The sequence below is a fragment of the Malassezia restricta genome, chromosome VIII (genome assembly GCF_003290485.1).
Source record: "Malassezia restricta chromosome VIII, complete sequence".
Lineage (NCBI taxonomy): Eukaryota > Fungi > Basidiomycota > Malasseziomycetes > Malasseziales > Malasseziaceae > Malassezia > Malassezia restricta.
This window is the reverse complement of record NC_040200.1, coordinates 298924-314260: the sequence shown is the minus strand read 5'-3', so window position 1 is coordinate 314260 and position 15337 is coordinate 298924. Positions and strand designations below refer to the sequence as shown.

At 58.2% G+C, this 15337-nt stretch overlaps 9 protein-coding genes across 9 annotated transcripts; 4 read left to right on the top strand and 5 right to left on the bottom strand.

Annotated features, from left to right (window-relative positions):
* Window positions 1-31: 31 nt before the first annotated feature.
* MRET_4230 (cytochrome p450) lies at window positions 32-1882 on the bottom strand (the record flags this gene model as incomplete). Its single annotated transcript, XM_027630857.1, has 1 exon — window positions 32-1882. The coding sequence occupies one exon, from the start codon at window positions 1880-1882 to the stop codon at window positions 32-34; it is 1851 nt and encodes a 616-aa protein (XP_027486564.1).
* A 765-nt stretch (window positions 1883-2647) lies between these two features.
* Window positions 2648-3490, top strand: MRET_4229 (diacylglycerol acyltransferase family; the record flags this gene model as incomplete). Its single annotated transcript, XM_027630856.1, has 1 exon — window positions 2648-3490. One exon carries the CDS (start codon window positions 2648-2650, stop codon window positions 3488-3490), a length of 843 nt encoding a protein of 280 aa, XP_027486502.1.
* A 49-nt stretch (window positions 3491-3539) lies between these two features.
* On the top strand, window positions 3540-4346 carry MRET_4228 (diacylglycerol acyltransferase family; the record flags this gene model as incomplete). The annotated part of the gene is made up of 1 exon (XM_027630855.1): window positions 3540-4346. One exon carries the CDS (start codon window positions 3540-3542, stop codon window positions 4344-4346), a length of 807 nt encoding a protein of 268 aa, XP_027486503.1.
* Window positions 4347-4463: 117 nt separating this feature from the next.
* Window positions 4464-4958, bottom strand: MRET_4227 (small plasma membrane protein; the record flags this gene model as incomplete). The annotated part of the gene is made up of 6 exons (XM_027630854.1): window positions 4464-4476; window positions 4508-4518; window positions 4685-4699; window positions 4752-4786; window positions 4827-4915; window positions 4948-4958. 6 exons carry the CDS (start codon window positions 4956-4958, stop codon window positions 4464-4466), a joined length of 174 nt encoding a protein of 57 aa, XP_027486532.1.
* A 229-nt stretch (window positions 4959-5187) lies between these two features.
* Window positions 5188-6180, bottom strand: MRET_4226 (heterogeneous nuclear rnp K-like protein; the record flags this gene model as incomplete). Its single annotated transcript, XM_027630853.1, has 1 exon — window positions 5188-6180. The coding sequence occupies one exon, from the start codon at window positions 6178-6180 to the stop codon at window positions 5188-5190; it is 993 nt and encodes a 330-aa protein (XP_027486499.1).
* Window positions 6181-7223: 1043 nt separating this feature from the next.
* Window positions 7224-10265, top strand: MRET_4225 (regulator of nonsense transcripts 2; the record flags this gene model as incomplete). The annotated part of the gene is made up of 1 exon (XM_027630852.1): window positions 7224-10265. One exon carries the CDS (start codon window positions 7224-7226, stop codon window positions 10263-10265), a length of 3042 nt encoding a protein of 1013 aa, XP_027486530.1.
* Window positions 10266-10267: 2 nt separating this feature from the next.
* Window positions 10268-12049, bottom strand: MRET_4224 (translation initiation factor eIF-2B subunit gamma; the record flags this gene model as incomplete). The annotated part of the gene is made up of 1 exon (XM_027630851.1): window positions 10268-12049. The coding sequence occupies one exon, from the start codon at window positions 12047-12049 to the stop codon at window positions 10268-10270; it is 1782 nt and encodes a 593-aa protein (XP_027486507.1).
* Window positions 12050-12154: 105 nt separating this feature from the next.
* Window positions 12155-12874, top strand: MRET_4223 (cardiolipin synthase; the record flags this gene model as incomplete). The annotated part of the gene is made up of 1 exon (XM_027630850.1): window positions 12155-12874. One exon carries the CDS (start codon window positions 12155-12157, stop codon window positions 12872-12874), a length of 720 nt encoding a protein of 239 aa, XP_027486505.1.
* A 9-nt stretch (window positions 12875-12883) lies between these two features.
* On the bottom strand, window positions 12884-15325 carry MRET_4222 (ATP-dependent permease; the record flags this gene model as incomplete). The annotated part of the gene is made up of 1 exon (XM_027630849.1): window positions 12884-15325. The coding sequence occupies one exon, from the start codon at window positions 15323-15325 to the stop codon at window positions 12884-12886; it is 2442 nt and encodes an 813-aa protein (XP_027486506.1).
* Window positions 15326-15337: the final 12 nt, after the last annotated feature.

Genomic DNA, 15337 nt, shown 5'->3' with positions numbered 1-15337 from the left:
TTCCCTCCCATTCATTCTACATGATCGCGGCTTAGTTGAGTGGCGTCAGAATCAGCGGCATGCGGATACCTTCCGGCCACTGGCCCTCGACAAAGGCACGCCGGACAATCTGCTGACGCTGCACAAGCGTCCAGTCAGGCACCACATCGAAGCGGAAGTGAAGTAGCAAGTGTGCCAACAGAACCAGCGTCTCAAGGATGGCCGTCTGCTTGCCGACACACGAGCGGGGACCAGCAAGGAAAGCAAACAGCTGACCCGGCGGCAGCTTGGCGTCAATGACACTCTTGGGCAGGTTGTCCCAGCGGTCAGGGTTAAAGTCTTGCGCATCCTCACCCCACAGGTCCTTCGAGAGCTGGATCACATTGAGAGGAATGAAGAGCTCGTGGCCCTTGGGCATCACGATCGAGTTGTACGTGCCCTTGCCGTCAGCACGCTTGTACGAGCGCGAAAGCGGCACCACATCATCCTTCAAAGCCACACGGATCGTGCTGGGAATCGAGGGCATCATACGGATCGACTCCTTCACAACGTTGTCGAGGTAGTGCAGCGAGTAAATATCACGCACCGGCTGCGTGTTGTAGATCTCACGCTCCTCCTCCGACAGCGAGTCAAGCTCAGCCATCTCCTTAGCATGCGCCTCCTGCACCTCCTTGCGGAGACGCTCCTGCACGTCGGGATTCATGGCGAGCAGCCACAATGCCCAGCTGTTCTGCGTAGCTGTCGTCTCATGACCAGCAATAATCAGCGTCGTCATCTGACCCATCAATTCCTCGTTCGACATGCGCTCCGACGCCTTGAGGTCCGTCGCCATGTTCGCACGAATCATGCGCGACACAAGCGACTTGTTCCTGCCGGACGTGTCATCATCAAAGCTGTCCTTCGACACACCCTGGTTCTCAGACAGAATATCGTTGCGCAGGCGCTCCACAATGATGGCAGCTTGCTCATCCACAATGGCCCTGGCGTTGTGGATCGTCGTGCTGCGCTTCGTAGGGATCTTGCGCAGCCAACTCATGCTGGGCTTCTCCGAAAGAATCAGGTACAGCGCCACCGCCATGTCCACATTCAGCACAGCCTCCATCAGCGTGTTCATCGCACCAGCCAAACGGTCCTTGTTACCATGCTCGAGCGACTGGAAGTCAAAGTCAAAGCCGATCTCGCCAATGATGTCCAGCGTCGTACGAGAAAGCCAAAACAGCACATCCACTACGGCCTGGTTCTCGGGATGCGCCAGAGCCACGTCACGATCCGAAGGAGCCTGACCGGTAATCTCCGTATCCTTGGGGATTTTGCCCGTGTGGCGATCAATTTCCTGACGCGTAATAGCCTGCAGCTTCTTCACCAGCTTGTGAGCGTGACGATGCACAGCGGGCTGAAAGTCCTTCACGACACTCGGAGCAAATGCAGGAGCAATAATCTTGCGCTGACGTGCATGGTTCTGACCGTCGATCGACACAAGACCGTCACCCAGCACGCTGCGCAAGAAAGTACTCGTGTACTCAGGCTTGGGGTACTGGTACGCACGAGATGGGCTCAGAACATGAAGCAGGGCTTTCGGGTCAGCAAGTAGCACACGCGGCACGTTGAAGGTGTGGTGGTAGCGGTACACAGGACCCAGCTCGTTCATCCACTTGACGTGCTGCTCACCAGGCTCAGCCTTCTTGATAGCACGGAAATCACCAAACAAAATCTTCAAAGGATCCGTGCTCTTCACCTTCGGGATATGCCTCCATGGGTGAATCATCTCACCGATGGTCATGCGATACAGCGACAGAAGCAGCTGATGCGCGACGAAAATCACCGGGAGAGCCAGAGCAAGACCCGCAAGGCCCAAAACAGCATACAGCGCATCCTTCACGCTGAAGAAGGGCATGTCAGCCATACTGATCCAGGGGCCAACAAGATGGTGTTGGGGGACAGGGACGAAGTGGTACGATTTCAGCTGGGAATTTCACACCGAGTCCTGGCGCGACCAGACGAGACACCCCCACTTCAGAATCCGGCGCTTGTGACTGGCCCAATACCCAACACAGTAGACCCAGATGGAGTCTGTGGCAACATCCATCCACTGACATTCATGTGCTTTATGTGCACATTCAATGTCTATTCCCTTGCGTGATTGGCTCAACTACGCAAATTCTCTCCCGGGCTTGGCCAATTCTAACACGCTTAGTAGATTTTTACCGTGCGCCCGATAGCTACGTCTGGATCTCGGGACAGCCGCGAGATCGGGTTGTGTTCACGTGAGCTACGAGCGAGAAAAAGACCCACGCAGGAACCGAGTAACCCTGGCCCTGCATGTGTCAAGCGAAGCCAAGATGCGGCGACGGCTTTTTCGCTCTGCAGTGCTGAATAATATCGACTCGTATTTTTGCACACCGTATTGATATACTGCACGCAGCTTGCAGAGGGTTCACTTGCGTGCGTAATCATTCGCGCTTCTGATTCAATGATTTTCCCACCCACATGTAAAGGGCGCATTGATAACCAAAAAAATTTGAACCCGCGCACTGTCCTGGCGTCAGCTGACCGCCCAAATTTTTTCTGTGCAGGGGTCCGGAATTGTAGGGAGATGGAAATTTCCGAGTCGAAGGGAACTCGCGCCAAGGCTGATTGTTCTTCGTCACCTTGAAGCATTGACATCCATATGTCGTCGCTAGTGCTAACGCCTAAGCGTTATTTGATTCTAACGAATCCGGCGACAGGCCAGGTGAACCCGCTTCTCTCTATAGCTGAGGAGCTGGTGAATCGTGGTAACCAGGTGGTGTTCATGTCTTCGGAGCCTATTTTCAAGAAGCTCAAGAAAATCCAATCCCGCATGGGATTCATCGTGCAGCCTGAAAGCACCCCAAGCCCAGAGTATGTCATGCGGATGCCTCTGGTGTTCTATACGCTTGGTGACAACGAAGTAGTTGCCGACTACACAGACAAGGCGGCGAAACTTTCGGACCATTTCCACGAAGTTCTCCGATCCAAGCCTGGTCAGATCTGGGCATGGCTTAGTATGTTTGCTGAGCACGTACCTGGTGCGACGGACTCCTACGGTGAGGTGGTTTTCATGATCCGCGATCTGATCGAATCACTAGACCCTGACATGATTATTGTCGACAACTTTAGCGCATTTGCTGTGGATGGTGTTCGCCTGACGAAACGTGCTTTTATCGAGACCTCTCCTGCAGCTGCCTCGGCTGTGGCAAGCAAGGTAAATATTTTTCGCAACCCTATGCCCATGAGCGGTGGTCGTTCGGCTACCGGTGGTATCTTTGTCTTTTTCCACAATCTGTTGTTCATTCTAATCTGGCTGCATTTTATCTTCTTCAATCGGCATCCTGCCCAGCGCCGTCGCTACCGCAAGGAAGTACTCGGCCTCAAACCCACTGATATTATCTGTGACTCTATTATGACGCCAACGCCGGGCATGTTGCCTCAACAGATCGCCACCATCTCTTTTAACGTGGCCAACATGGATATATCCTTCGGATGCGTATGATAACTCGGTGTACTTTGTGGGTCCCTGCTTTGCTCCCAAACAGCTGACGATGCCCAGTGCCCGCTCGATCCCGTCAAGCCCGGTCAACTTCTCGTTCCGCAACCTTGAATTGTCGCCTAATGTGTCCACAGCATCTACACCTACGATTGCTGATGGAAGTATGCTTGAAAAGCAAATGTTGTCTGCTCATGCTGTGGCGCAGATGCAAGATCCTGTCAAGATCTGGATGGACCGTGCTATGATGGACTCCAAGCGTGTCTTGTACTTGAATATGGGCAGTATCTTCTTCTACAACAGAGAGGACTATGACAACATTGTTGCCTCGCTTGAGATGCTTCACGAGCAAGTACCGGATATTCTTGTCCTTTGGAAAATCGGCAACCATCCCCAGAGTGTGCAGCCCATTCCCACGTTGGAGGAATGCAACCTGCCCTCCTATATTCGTCGCGAGCACTGGATTGCGGACGTTGAAACTGTTCTTTCGCATCCGGCTCTGGCCGCTTTTATGCACCATGGTGGAGGTAACTCGTACAACGAAGCCTTGGCTCATGGCGTGCCGCAATTCTGTATTTCACAGTGGGTGGATACGCACGACATTGGATTGTACATTCAGCATTCAGGTGTGGGCCTCTGGGCAGAAAAGTCGCCCAAGTTTGACCCATCGGATATGGTTCCGAAGCTGGTGCGTCTGCTGAAGGACGACTACAAGCGGTTCCGACACTCAGCATTGTCTTGGAAGCTAAAGTGCATCCAGGCTGGTGGCACCATTGGCACCGTTGATATTATTGAAAATTTGCTCAAGTCGTACGATTTCCCTGATAACAACAGCAAGGCTCGCATACCAGACGCCATTTAGTATGGATCATGTGTTGCGCTTGGTTTTTCTGGGTCGTATAGTGTATCGAGAAATTGAGTGGTGTTAGACTACGAAAGTAATTAATTAACGGCCTCGGTTGCAGGTGTTTTGAGTGACTCAATATTTCGCACTGCACAGTTAGTGTCGTGGCATGTACATACATGACAAAGCTGTAAACTCCCGTCCCGATCGGTCGATCGACCGACGAAGAGAGCATGCGTTAGTACTGTGCTGCGAACAAATGAGTTGCCTAGATGGCTGGGGTGCCACACCATCCCGACAAATAAGAATGCGTACCACTGCGTGGTTAGTATGTCTCGAGCCAATGCAATACGTACAGCGTGGATAATACCCTAGAAGTAAAAACATACGCGTCAGCACCGAGCAAACGTAATGTGCACATACCGGAATGTAACCAAGACAAGTCAGAAGGACATTAACTGAGACGGTTAACCATGTGATGACGCGAATCTCACGTACTCCAAAAGTCCGAGTGGCAGCCACGCTCCAAAAACACACCAAGGGGTGGCACAAAGATGGCAGCAATCAGCTTAATCGTGTCCGATCCACTGTAACATGGTCAGTCGGGCCATAGACGCACGTAATAGGCATGGTCAATGTTGGTCGTTACGAAATAGTCGGGTGCTTGGCGGCCCCGATCGTCCGCGTCTAGTGCATGGAGCATCTTGCCATGCCATTTGCTGATGGGGTAATATGCTGATGTAATACGCGGCGAAACACGCCGCAATCGTACCAGTCTACAGAAAGATAAAGGTGGACCTGGTCAACTAATTATGTTGCAGAGAAATCGAGAAATGGCAAGAAAGGGGAAGAAATAGGGTTATAGGATAGGCGTGTTTTGAGCAAGGCGCATCTTTTCTTGCTCGAGGCGCTGGTACAACAGCGTCACGGCCATCTGGATATTGGGTGGGGGACCCGTGATCGTGACAAGGCGCTCCGTGCCACTGCCGCCTGCAGCGATGCCAGCATTGCGTTCCATGATTTTGATATGACTAGCGCTTAGTTGACGAATCTCATTGATTTTCTGGCCACCCTTGCCAATGATACAGCCAACTAGATCATTTGGGATAAAGATTTGCTGCGTCTGGAAACCAGGGGTCAGCACCGAGCCGAGCACTTTAGGGCTACCACCCGCGCTCAGCATACTAGAATTCGGCGATGCCGTGCCAATAGGAGAGCCCATGAGCGAGGTACCCAAAGCTCGATTCATAGCAGCTGGGCGGTAAGGGAGATTATTGGCGCCGCGGTCAGGATGCTCGAGCAAAGTCGCTCCGACATAGTATACGGCGATGTGAAGGGCATCCGCCACACCTGTGATATTCAAGATCCGCTCGGTGGAGCCGGGCAACATAGTCTCGCCCGCATGCAAACGAGCACCGCTGGCTTCCTGGATTTCCTTGATTTTGCTGCCCTGGCGACCGATAATCGCTCCCATATGCGAGTTGGGAATAATGAAGCGGAACGAGGCAGCACGGGCACCAGGCAGGGACGGCTGGTCGAATGGCTCGTCATTGATGCGGCGCACCAGCAAGCCAAAGGCTTTGCTAACTGCATCCAAAGCACCCGATACAGTCAGAATGCGCTCTGGATTCGACGGAATGCTTTCGCTAATATTGAGGCGTGCGCCGCTTAGCTCGCGAATTTCATTGATGTGACGTCCCTGTTTTCCAATAATGACACTAGCGTCACTGGTGATAATCAATGCGCGCATCACGATAGGGCCTGGTGCTGGTGGCTGGGTATACAGCGAAGGAGACTGAGACACATTGGCAGGACTTGCCAGGCTGGACAAAGCGGGTGCGGACGTGTACATGGACGGGCCCTACTCCATGACCACACTGCTGCCAGATGCGTCAAACAGCATGGGTGTGTGAGTGAGGGGCACGGACATATGAAATGGAGAGTCTGGAGCTGCGCCGCTGGTGTTGCTGGGCGTATTCGAAGTGGCAGTTGAAGAAACAGCATTCCCTTGCATGTGGGTGGACGCGCTGCTGTTGCCCATGGCAACATCTGCTGCATGTTGTTGAGTAAGTTGATCGATCGTATTGACGTCACTCATCGCGGGTTAGCTCGTTAGGTCCAGCGAAAGGAATGAACAGGGAGGAGTGACAGGGGAGAATTTGGTTGCCAAGAATGAAATCAAGGGAGAAGTATGGGGGCTGTGTAAATGGTAGAACAACCGCTCAGCGCCGCAATAATCAGGAAGAATCTTGAGCCTAAATGTATGCACAATAGGCTTGCTATCTGCAGCTGAGGAGAGGCGTGGAAGGGGAGAGGCGACGAAGTCGACAAAAACGATACGGGAAACGCCGAGCCCTTGGTCCCCAACGCGGACGTGTCGAGCAATTCGACTGTCGAATGCGTCTTCGAACGCCGCTGTATCTCATGCGTGGGGATGCGGACAAAACGTGAATGATGCATATTCTGCACGTGCTTTCTCTAAGAGCCTCACCAATAAGAGCAGGTCCAAGAAAATTGCCGGCCGGCCAGACCTGGCATGGCAGGAATTTCATGCCCCTGGGCTGCACTGTGGTGCAGTGGCGATGCATGCAGATACCATATGAACGCATGGCTTACACAGACTCGAGTGACGCTGTGGCACGACCGATCCGCGTCCTCCGCCTCGTTTGCGACGCACAAGGTGCGTCCAATCATAGGAATGACTCAGGTTAATTCATAGCCAAGGCAAGGACTGTGAGGTCCTGCGTGCACAGCATAAATGCAGACTGTCGTCTGCAAGGTACAGCGTCCGCGCTGGAGGTAGATCGTAGGTCCTGCCGCACTGGCGCTCCTATTTGATGACAAAGCGTGTTGGTCGTCAAGAAAGTGGCGCTCGTCGCGTGAAGGACATTGGCGATGGACCAACCACAGCTGGTGGCGCCCAGCCACGGTCAAGTTGTAGACGAAGCCAAGACAGCTGCACCTTCACGGGATGCAGCTGATCTTGCCAAAAGTGCCGAGCGCGAAAAGTGGCGCGCTTCCTTGCGCGAGGCCAACCAGCATGTGTGGCTCCATGGTCCGCATGGATCTGGCGACAATCTCGACGCATCGCTCAAGCGCAACTCGGCCTTCATTAAGCGGCTGAAGCAGACCAACTTGGCAGATGCCAAAGATGCGCTTGTCAAGGAAGTGCAACTACTGAGTCTGACCAAATACTTGGACGAGCTTATACCCAGCATACCTGAGATTTTATGGAAGGCGACGACGCTCAAAGACAGATATGCAGTCATTGAGATTCTGTGTGCTTTGCATGCCCGATTTGGTGGCTCTGAGTTTACTGAGCCGCTGCTCAAGGTGATGGAGCAGGAAATCGTGCCGCCACCACCTAAAAGTCAGGATGCCTCGAACGAGCAGGCGCAAAAAGAGGCTGCACTAGTCGCGCGGCAGCGATCGTTGCTTCGTGGCGTCACTGAAATGGTGCTCGTAGGCCTCGTTGGCCCCATGACGCTATCGGAAGGTGTGTGCGCTCCAGGTCTGAACTGGTTATATGAGCAGCTGCGTAAAATGCTGTCCCAAGACCGCGATCTTGTATATACGTCCGTGGCCCAGGCGATATTACGCTCTTATGGCTCCCTGCTGCTTGTTCCTATGGAGACGCACGAAGCCGGCCAGCCAGGTGTGCCGATGGGCAAGCTGGCTGAGGACGCTGTGATATCCGAGGCTCAGAGCCTCAAGTTCCGCAAGCTCTTCGAGGCATATTATGCGATGTTGGCACGTCGTGCTCAGCGGGAACACGAACAACTTCAAGAGCAAGAGCAGCGCAATAGCGATGCCTATATCCGGTCAGGCGTGGTGTTTGATGATCGTCAGTCGGCCTTTGAGCGCCGTGTGAGTGATGTGCATACCATGATCGAAGCCATGCATGCGATGGCTGCGTCGCTGCAAGTCGAGCTTCCCGAGCTGCGCGAATCGGACAAGGATCCGTCTGCGCCGCGTTTTGGAGTAAACCTTGAAGCGACATCCACACTGGCGGAGATGTCGGCCAAGATGGAGCAGGAGTACGCCTCTGGCAAGAGTCCGTGGGAGGACGAGGAGATGCGCAAGTTTTACAAAGATCTGTGCCCTTTGGACGAGTTGCTTCCCGCCTCGGTGTTGGAGGCGGCTGCCGCGTCGTCGGATGAGACCGATGCGCGGGTGCAGCAGTCCCTCCAGCACTCGCTAGATCGTCTGCCGACGATGTGCAATCAGGGCACCGTCGATGACGTGGCCATCGAACTTGGATTCCAGCTCAAGTCGATGTCGGCTCGCCGCCTGAGTGCCGCACTCCTGCATGTGCCGAAGCACCGCTGGGATATGTTACCGTACTATGCGAGGCTGATCGCGACGCTGCAGCCGTACCGGCCAGGCTTGGCGGAGGCGGTGGTCGAGCATCTGAACCAAAAGTTGCGGCAGCAGCAATCGTTTCGCAAACCGGATCGGCAGCTGCAGAGCCATCTCATCATCTACCTAGGCGAGCTCACCAAGTTTGGCCTTGTGCCTGAGCACATTGTGTTTCACTTGTACAAGGTCCTGCTGGACGACTTTTCACCGACGTCCATTGAGATGCTGGCCCTGTCCATCGAGACATGCGGTCGTTACTTGCACCGCATGCCTGCCACAGCAGCCCGCATGCAGCATGTGCTGGACTTGCTGCGCCGTAAGCGCTTGGCACACAACTTGTCCGAGCAGCACACGCTCCTGCTCGACAATGCCTACTACAAGTGTGTGCCACCTGATCGGCCGATCGTGACGTACCGCGAGCCGTCGGCTATGGAGCAGTTTATCACGCATGTGTTCACGCACATGCTGGGCCACGGCTCGTTTGACAGGACGCAGGCGCTTGTCAAGATGCTGAACTGGAGTGACGAGTCGATTCGTGCCCACATCTTTACGCTCTTTACGTCGCCATGGCTCCTGACGCACGACACACTGCCACTGCTGGCGCGCTTGCTGAGTCGGATCCAGCAGTGCCACGAGGCCTTTGTCTGTGAAGTGCTCGACACACTCAGCGAGGATATCGAGGCGGATCTCTTGCACCTTGACTTTGCGGGGCATCAGCGCCGCCTGGCTCGTGTGCGGTACCTCGGTGAATGTCACGCCTGCTTCCTAGTGAAACCGGATGCGATGCTGCAGCAGCTGTACCGTTTGTGCGTGCCACAACCGCAGCGCAAGGATGCACCCAACGACTATACGCGCGTGCGAATGGCCTGCACACTTTTGCCTTACTTTGGGAAGGCATTCCAAAAGCCGCCGTACAAGCAGCGCTTGGATCACGTCTGTGCGGTCCTGCAGCACTACATTTTATCGAAAGATGAGCCCCCGGTAGAGGTCGCGTACCTGCTTCAGGATTCGTTTTCGCACCTGGGTGTGAGCCGCGATGGCCGCGTGAATCACAAGCGTCTGGCCAAGCGGCTACGCGAAGCGCAGCCGTACCTTGTCAAGCTCGACCTTGGAAAGCGTATGGCAGGCAAGCGACCGGCCCACAGAGGCGATGGCGACAACGACGACGACAACGACGACGACCACGACGATGAGGAGGATGACGACGACGACGACGATGACCCCGAGCGCCAAGCAGCGCAGCAAGCGGCGCTCGACGAGCGTGCCGAGGCCGACGTGGAGCAGGAGCTCGCGATGCTCATGGCCGATACGGGTGGGCCAAGCGCGGCGCCGTCGGGCATGGCTCTCGAGCAGACGCGGTCGATGCTAGCGAGGGCGCATGTGCCGCGTCGGCGTCTTGAGGCGAACGACCAGCACATGGTCTTTTCGCTCGTGTCGCGGAAGCAGACGCAAGACATTCATGTCCCCACGGATGCATCCATATCGATGCATGCGCGGCAGCAGCAGGCGGAGGCGGAGGCGGAGCGGCAGCAGCTCAAGGCGTACGTGTTGGCCTACCGCGAGCGGGAAGAGTCGTAGCGCTACATGCTATCAGACACGGGCTCATCCAGATGCTCCTCCTCTTCTGCGACGAGCTTTTCGTTTTTCGACTCGGTGTTGGGCGCCATGACGTAGTGAGGGCCGACATCCGTCTCCCGCAGCTGCGCACGCTCGCCGATATCGGCGTGCGAGCCGAGAATGCAGTTTTCCACCTTGGCATTGTCGCCGATGCGGACGCCGTCCATGATGACCGAGCGCAAAATGCGTGCACCCTTGCCGATGGTGCACTGCCGCCCGACAATCGAGTGCTTGAGCGTAGCGCGCTCGTCGATGCGTGTGTGGCTGCCGATCAGGCAGTCGTTCGAGAGCTGTGCGCGTGGATGAATCGGGCCGTCGTCGCTTTTGGGTGCCTCGAACGGCACAACGCCGCAGCCGAGCATGGCCGGCAGGGGGAACGGCGCCGGCAGCGGCATCGATGTGCTGGCGAGGCGAAGCAGATAGCGACTGCAGTCGAGGTACGTAGGCACCGTGTTGGCGCGCGCCATGAATGCATCGTCGGCGGAGCGGAGCTTGTCGGCCTCGAGCACATGCTGCGGCGCACATGGCCGGCGTGGCTCGGGACGCATGTGAGCCAGCATCATTTCGCAGTGGGGGTGGAAGGGCGTGCCGTGCGTCGTGTCGACGACAGCGTCGGTGGCCGAGCATGGGCCCTCTGCCGAAGGCGCGTCCGTCGTCCACTCGGCCTTGTGACTCAGCCGCTTTTGCCAGCCGCACTTGACGACAAACGGCACGAGCTGCTCGGTGATATGGTTCAGTTCGGGATGCGCTTCCAGGAGCGGGAGCAGCGGCTGGAGATGCAATGCGTATACGTGCGAGTCGAGGAGGGCGGTCGTTACGCGGACGTGCGGGTGCGTCCAGAGCATGCTCATGCGGAGCTCCAAGTCGGATGCGTTCTTGTCGTACACGTCGTCCGAGTCCATCAGGAACAGGGGCTCGTGGATATGCAGCGTGTCCTTGGCGCCGTGCCTCTGGGACCGAATGCCCTCGTGCGAGCGCAGTGGGCGGCGATCGTAGGCCACGAACAGGTTCGCGGGCCCATCGCGCTCGCGTTCCTTGCCAGCGCCTTCGCTTGCGCTGCGCTCGTACAAGAGGCACGACACGGTCGGCACATCCGGCACGGCGCCCAGGTGCGCCATCAAGAAGTTGGAGAGCGGCATGTGCACGGCCATGAGATCCACCGGCACGACGAGCGGGTCCTGCGTCAGCTGCCGCGTCGCTGCTAGCCAGTACAGCAGCTGAGCGGTGCCCCACCGCGTGCGCGACACACTCTTGGACGGCTCACGCACGCTGCGGACCAGCTCACCTGGCTTGGGGCCGTACGGCACGAGTTCCACGTGCATCACGGGCATGCTCGGCTGCGGATCTACCAAGGCGCCCGTGCCGGAGAGGACGCTGGACGTCGAGCTGCCGAACGTCACCGACACATTGCTCGCGGACGACGAGCCCAGAGCCACCTGCGTCGCGGCCTGCTCGGCCTGCTCGGCCTCGCGATCTGAGCTCGATGGCACAAGGTACAGCGAGCGCAGCGCATCGTAGAACGCGGCATGCTGCGCGACAGGCGCCACCAGGAGACACGTACGGAAGCCAGCCGACACGAGCCACTGGAGAGGAAACGCGATCATCGGCCGATTCATCACAGGCACAAGCGCCTTCGGCATCGTCTCATCCATCGAGTCGCACAGCGGGTACAAATTCGTCCCCTCATCACTGAATATCACCGGCTGGAAGCGCTGCGCATGCAGCGACGGCGTCGGCAGCACCATCGTCAAAAAGACAAGGCCAGGGCTAGAGCCGCGGTGGGCGCCTGGGTTTTGTCAGCAGCCCACACGCACGTCGCTCGCTGTGCGCCGCGGCCGGCCAGTTGCCACATGCTCGCCGTTGCCCTGCACCGCGGCGTGCTTGCGAGGCGCCTCGGTCTGCGCACCCTGGCCACGTCGCGGGTGGTGTGGTCGCGCCCCCCGCCCGTCAAGCTGTCGGAAGACATTGTGACTGTCCCCAACCTGTTGACCATGTCGCGCATGGCCCTGTGTCCTGCGATTGGATGGGCCGTCATGACGCACCAGTCGCCCCTGGCGCTGGGCCTCTTGGGCGTCGCGGGCTGCACGGACCTGCTGGACGGATGGATCGCGCGGCGCTACGGCACCCAGACGGTGTTTGGCAGCATTGCCGATCCCGCCGCCGACAAGCTGCTGATGGGCACGATGGTCGTGTCACTCGGCCTGGGCGGTGCGATGCCGTGGCCGCTCGTGGGCCTCATTCTCGGCCGCGACGTGTTTCTCGTGGGACTCGCGTTCGTGATGCGGTACCGCTCGCTCGCGCCGCCCCGCACGCTCGCGCGCTACTTCAATCCGCGCCTGCCCAGCGTCCATGTGACGCCCACGCGCATCAGCAAGGGCAATACGTTTCTGCAGCTCGTGCTGGTCGGCGTGCTCACGCTCCTGCCGCTACTGCCCGAGTCCGTGCAAACGCATCCACACACGACGCGCGCCGTTCGCGTGCTCGAAGGCATCGTCGCGGGCACGACGCTCTGGACGGGCATCGACTACGCTATCAGTCGACGCTCCATACGGTTCTTGCATGTAACATAGCTATACCAACTACTTCGATGACACCACATAGCCGGCGCGCCAGTGGCCCCCGCCCGCCTCCAGCTCGCTGCGTGTGAGTGGCGCCTCGTCCGTCGCGCGCCAGCCGGACCACGCCGTCTCAGGCACCGCATCATACTCGCCCGTCGCCTGCGTCGAGTGCATCACGGCCACCAGCGGCTCCAGCTCCGCACGCAGACGCTCCATCTCCTCCGCCGTAGCCGGCTGCGGCAGAGCTGCCAGGCGGTGCATGTGCGCGAGACGCGCCGGGTCAAGCAGCGGCGCCGTGTCAGCCGCCTGCGTCGCTTCGCGCACACTCCAAACGGGCGCGGCCGGGACGTGTCGACGGCAAGCGGCCGTGCTGTACGCCCGCCTGCCATCCGGCACCGCCGCTGGGGCGGGCGGCGGCGGCGCCGTCAGCTGCGACTGCATCAGCGCCCGGAACCGCGTGCCTGGCTGATCCAGCTGCTCAAACGTACCCTGCTCGGCAATGCGGCCATCTTCCAGCAGCATGATGGTATCAGCCGCACGCACGGTACTGAGGCGGTGCGCAACGATCCACACGGTCGTGCGGCCCTCGTTGATAATCGACGTGATCGCCTCGTTGATCAGCAGCTCCGACGCCGAGTCCAGCGCCGACGTCGCCTCGTCCAGCAGCAGGACACTCGGCTCACGCACCAGCGCACGTGCAATCGCAATGCGCTGCCGCTGTCCGCCACTCAGCTCACGCGGCCCAATCACCGTGTCAAAGCCCTGCGGCAGCGTCCGCACAAACTCGAGGCAGTGCGCCGCACGAGCCGCTCGCTCAATCTGCTCACGCGTCGCATGAGGCGTGCCGTAGCCAATGTTGAACGCAATCGTGCCCTCGAACAGCACCGGCTCCTGCGGCACGACGCTCATGACGGAGCGCAGCGATTCAGGCGTGTACGTGCGAATATCGCGGCCATCCATCATAACGCGTCCCGAGTCAGGCTCGTAGAAACGCAGCAGCAGCGCATGCACCGACGACTTGCCTGCGCCCGAGCTGCCAACAAGAGCCACACTCGTGCCTGGCTGGATGTCGAGGCTCACGCCATTCAGCACCGCCTTTTCAGGACGGCTCGGGTACCGGAAGTGGACGTCGTCAAACTGGATGCGAGCGCCGCGGCGGTCCATGCTCGCCACGTCCAGCTTCACACCTTGGCCCAGCGGGATCCGCGGCTGCTGATCCAGCAGGCCAAACACACGCGCACCCGCACCGACGCCCTTCATCAGCGACGTGAAAAAGTTCGTCATGAGGATCAAACCGCCACCCAGATACGCCGTGTACATCAGCAGCGACGTCAAATCACCCACCGTCAACTGCCCCAAACTCACGAGATGACCGCCGTACGTGAGCAGCGTCACGATCGTACAGTTCCCCACAAAGCCCAGACCAGAGTGGAAAATACCGCCCGCGTACGCCTCCTTGGTCTGCAGCGCGGCAATCTCCTGAACACGAGCGTCAAAGCGCTTTTCCTCCGCGCGCTGCGTGCCCGACGCCGAAATCGTACGGAACGCCGCAGGAGACAAGCGCTCCTCAGCCGTGCGAGTCATCACACCCACGGCATCCTGCGTCTTGTTCGTCAGATTACGCAGGAATCGGCCGTAATAGGCGGCGCACAGCGCGGCAGGCGGAATCACAAGCATCATGACGAGCGTGAGCTTCGTCGATATGTAAAACATGGCCGAGCACGACGCCAGGACCGTCACCGTCGAGCGCAGACCATCCGCCAGATCCGTCGTGATCGCCCCACCCACCAAATTGCAGTCCATATTGATCCGACTGACAGTGTCGCCCGCGCCCTTGTCGGCAAACGACACATCCTGGCGCAGCGCATTGCTGAACGCCCGCTCGCGAATCCGCTGAATCACACGCACACCCGTCAGCTCCAGCAGGATATTCGAGCTCGCACGCGCCAACGCACCGGTGGCAAAGACACACAGCAACAACGTAGCGACCGTCGGCATCGTGAGGCCGAACGGGAATCGGGCGTCAGGCTGCGAGAAAAAGTCGACGACCTTGCCGATAGTAAAAGGCACCGAAAGCGATACGAGCGACGCTATCAAGAGCAGACCTAGGGCCAGCACAATGCCCCGCAGCTCGGGCCGCATCAGCTCCATCAAACGACGCACCGCCGGGTACTGCGATGACTTGCCCTGCGTAGGCCGCGACGATGCCATATCACGCAGAGCCGATACAACTTGCGATAGCACGCCACTGCTCTGGCGCGCTGGCTTCTTGTCCATCACCACACGAGACGTGTGCAGCGAGGCACGGAACAACGCCGTCAGGGGCGCCACCGGTCGCGCCATCGGGATCTGAGCGCGCATCATGGCAACACCACATGGCCCTGCCATGCCCGTGCGCACGGCGCACGCATGCATCAATGGGACGCCTAGGCGCGACAGACCCGCCACTGCGATGCGCACCATGGTGAAAGCGAC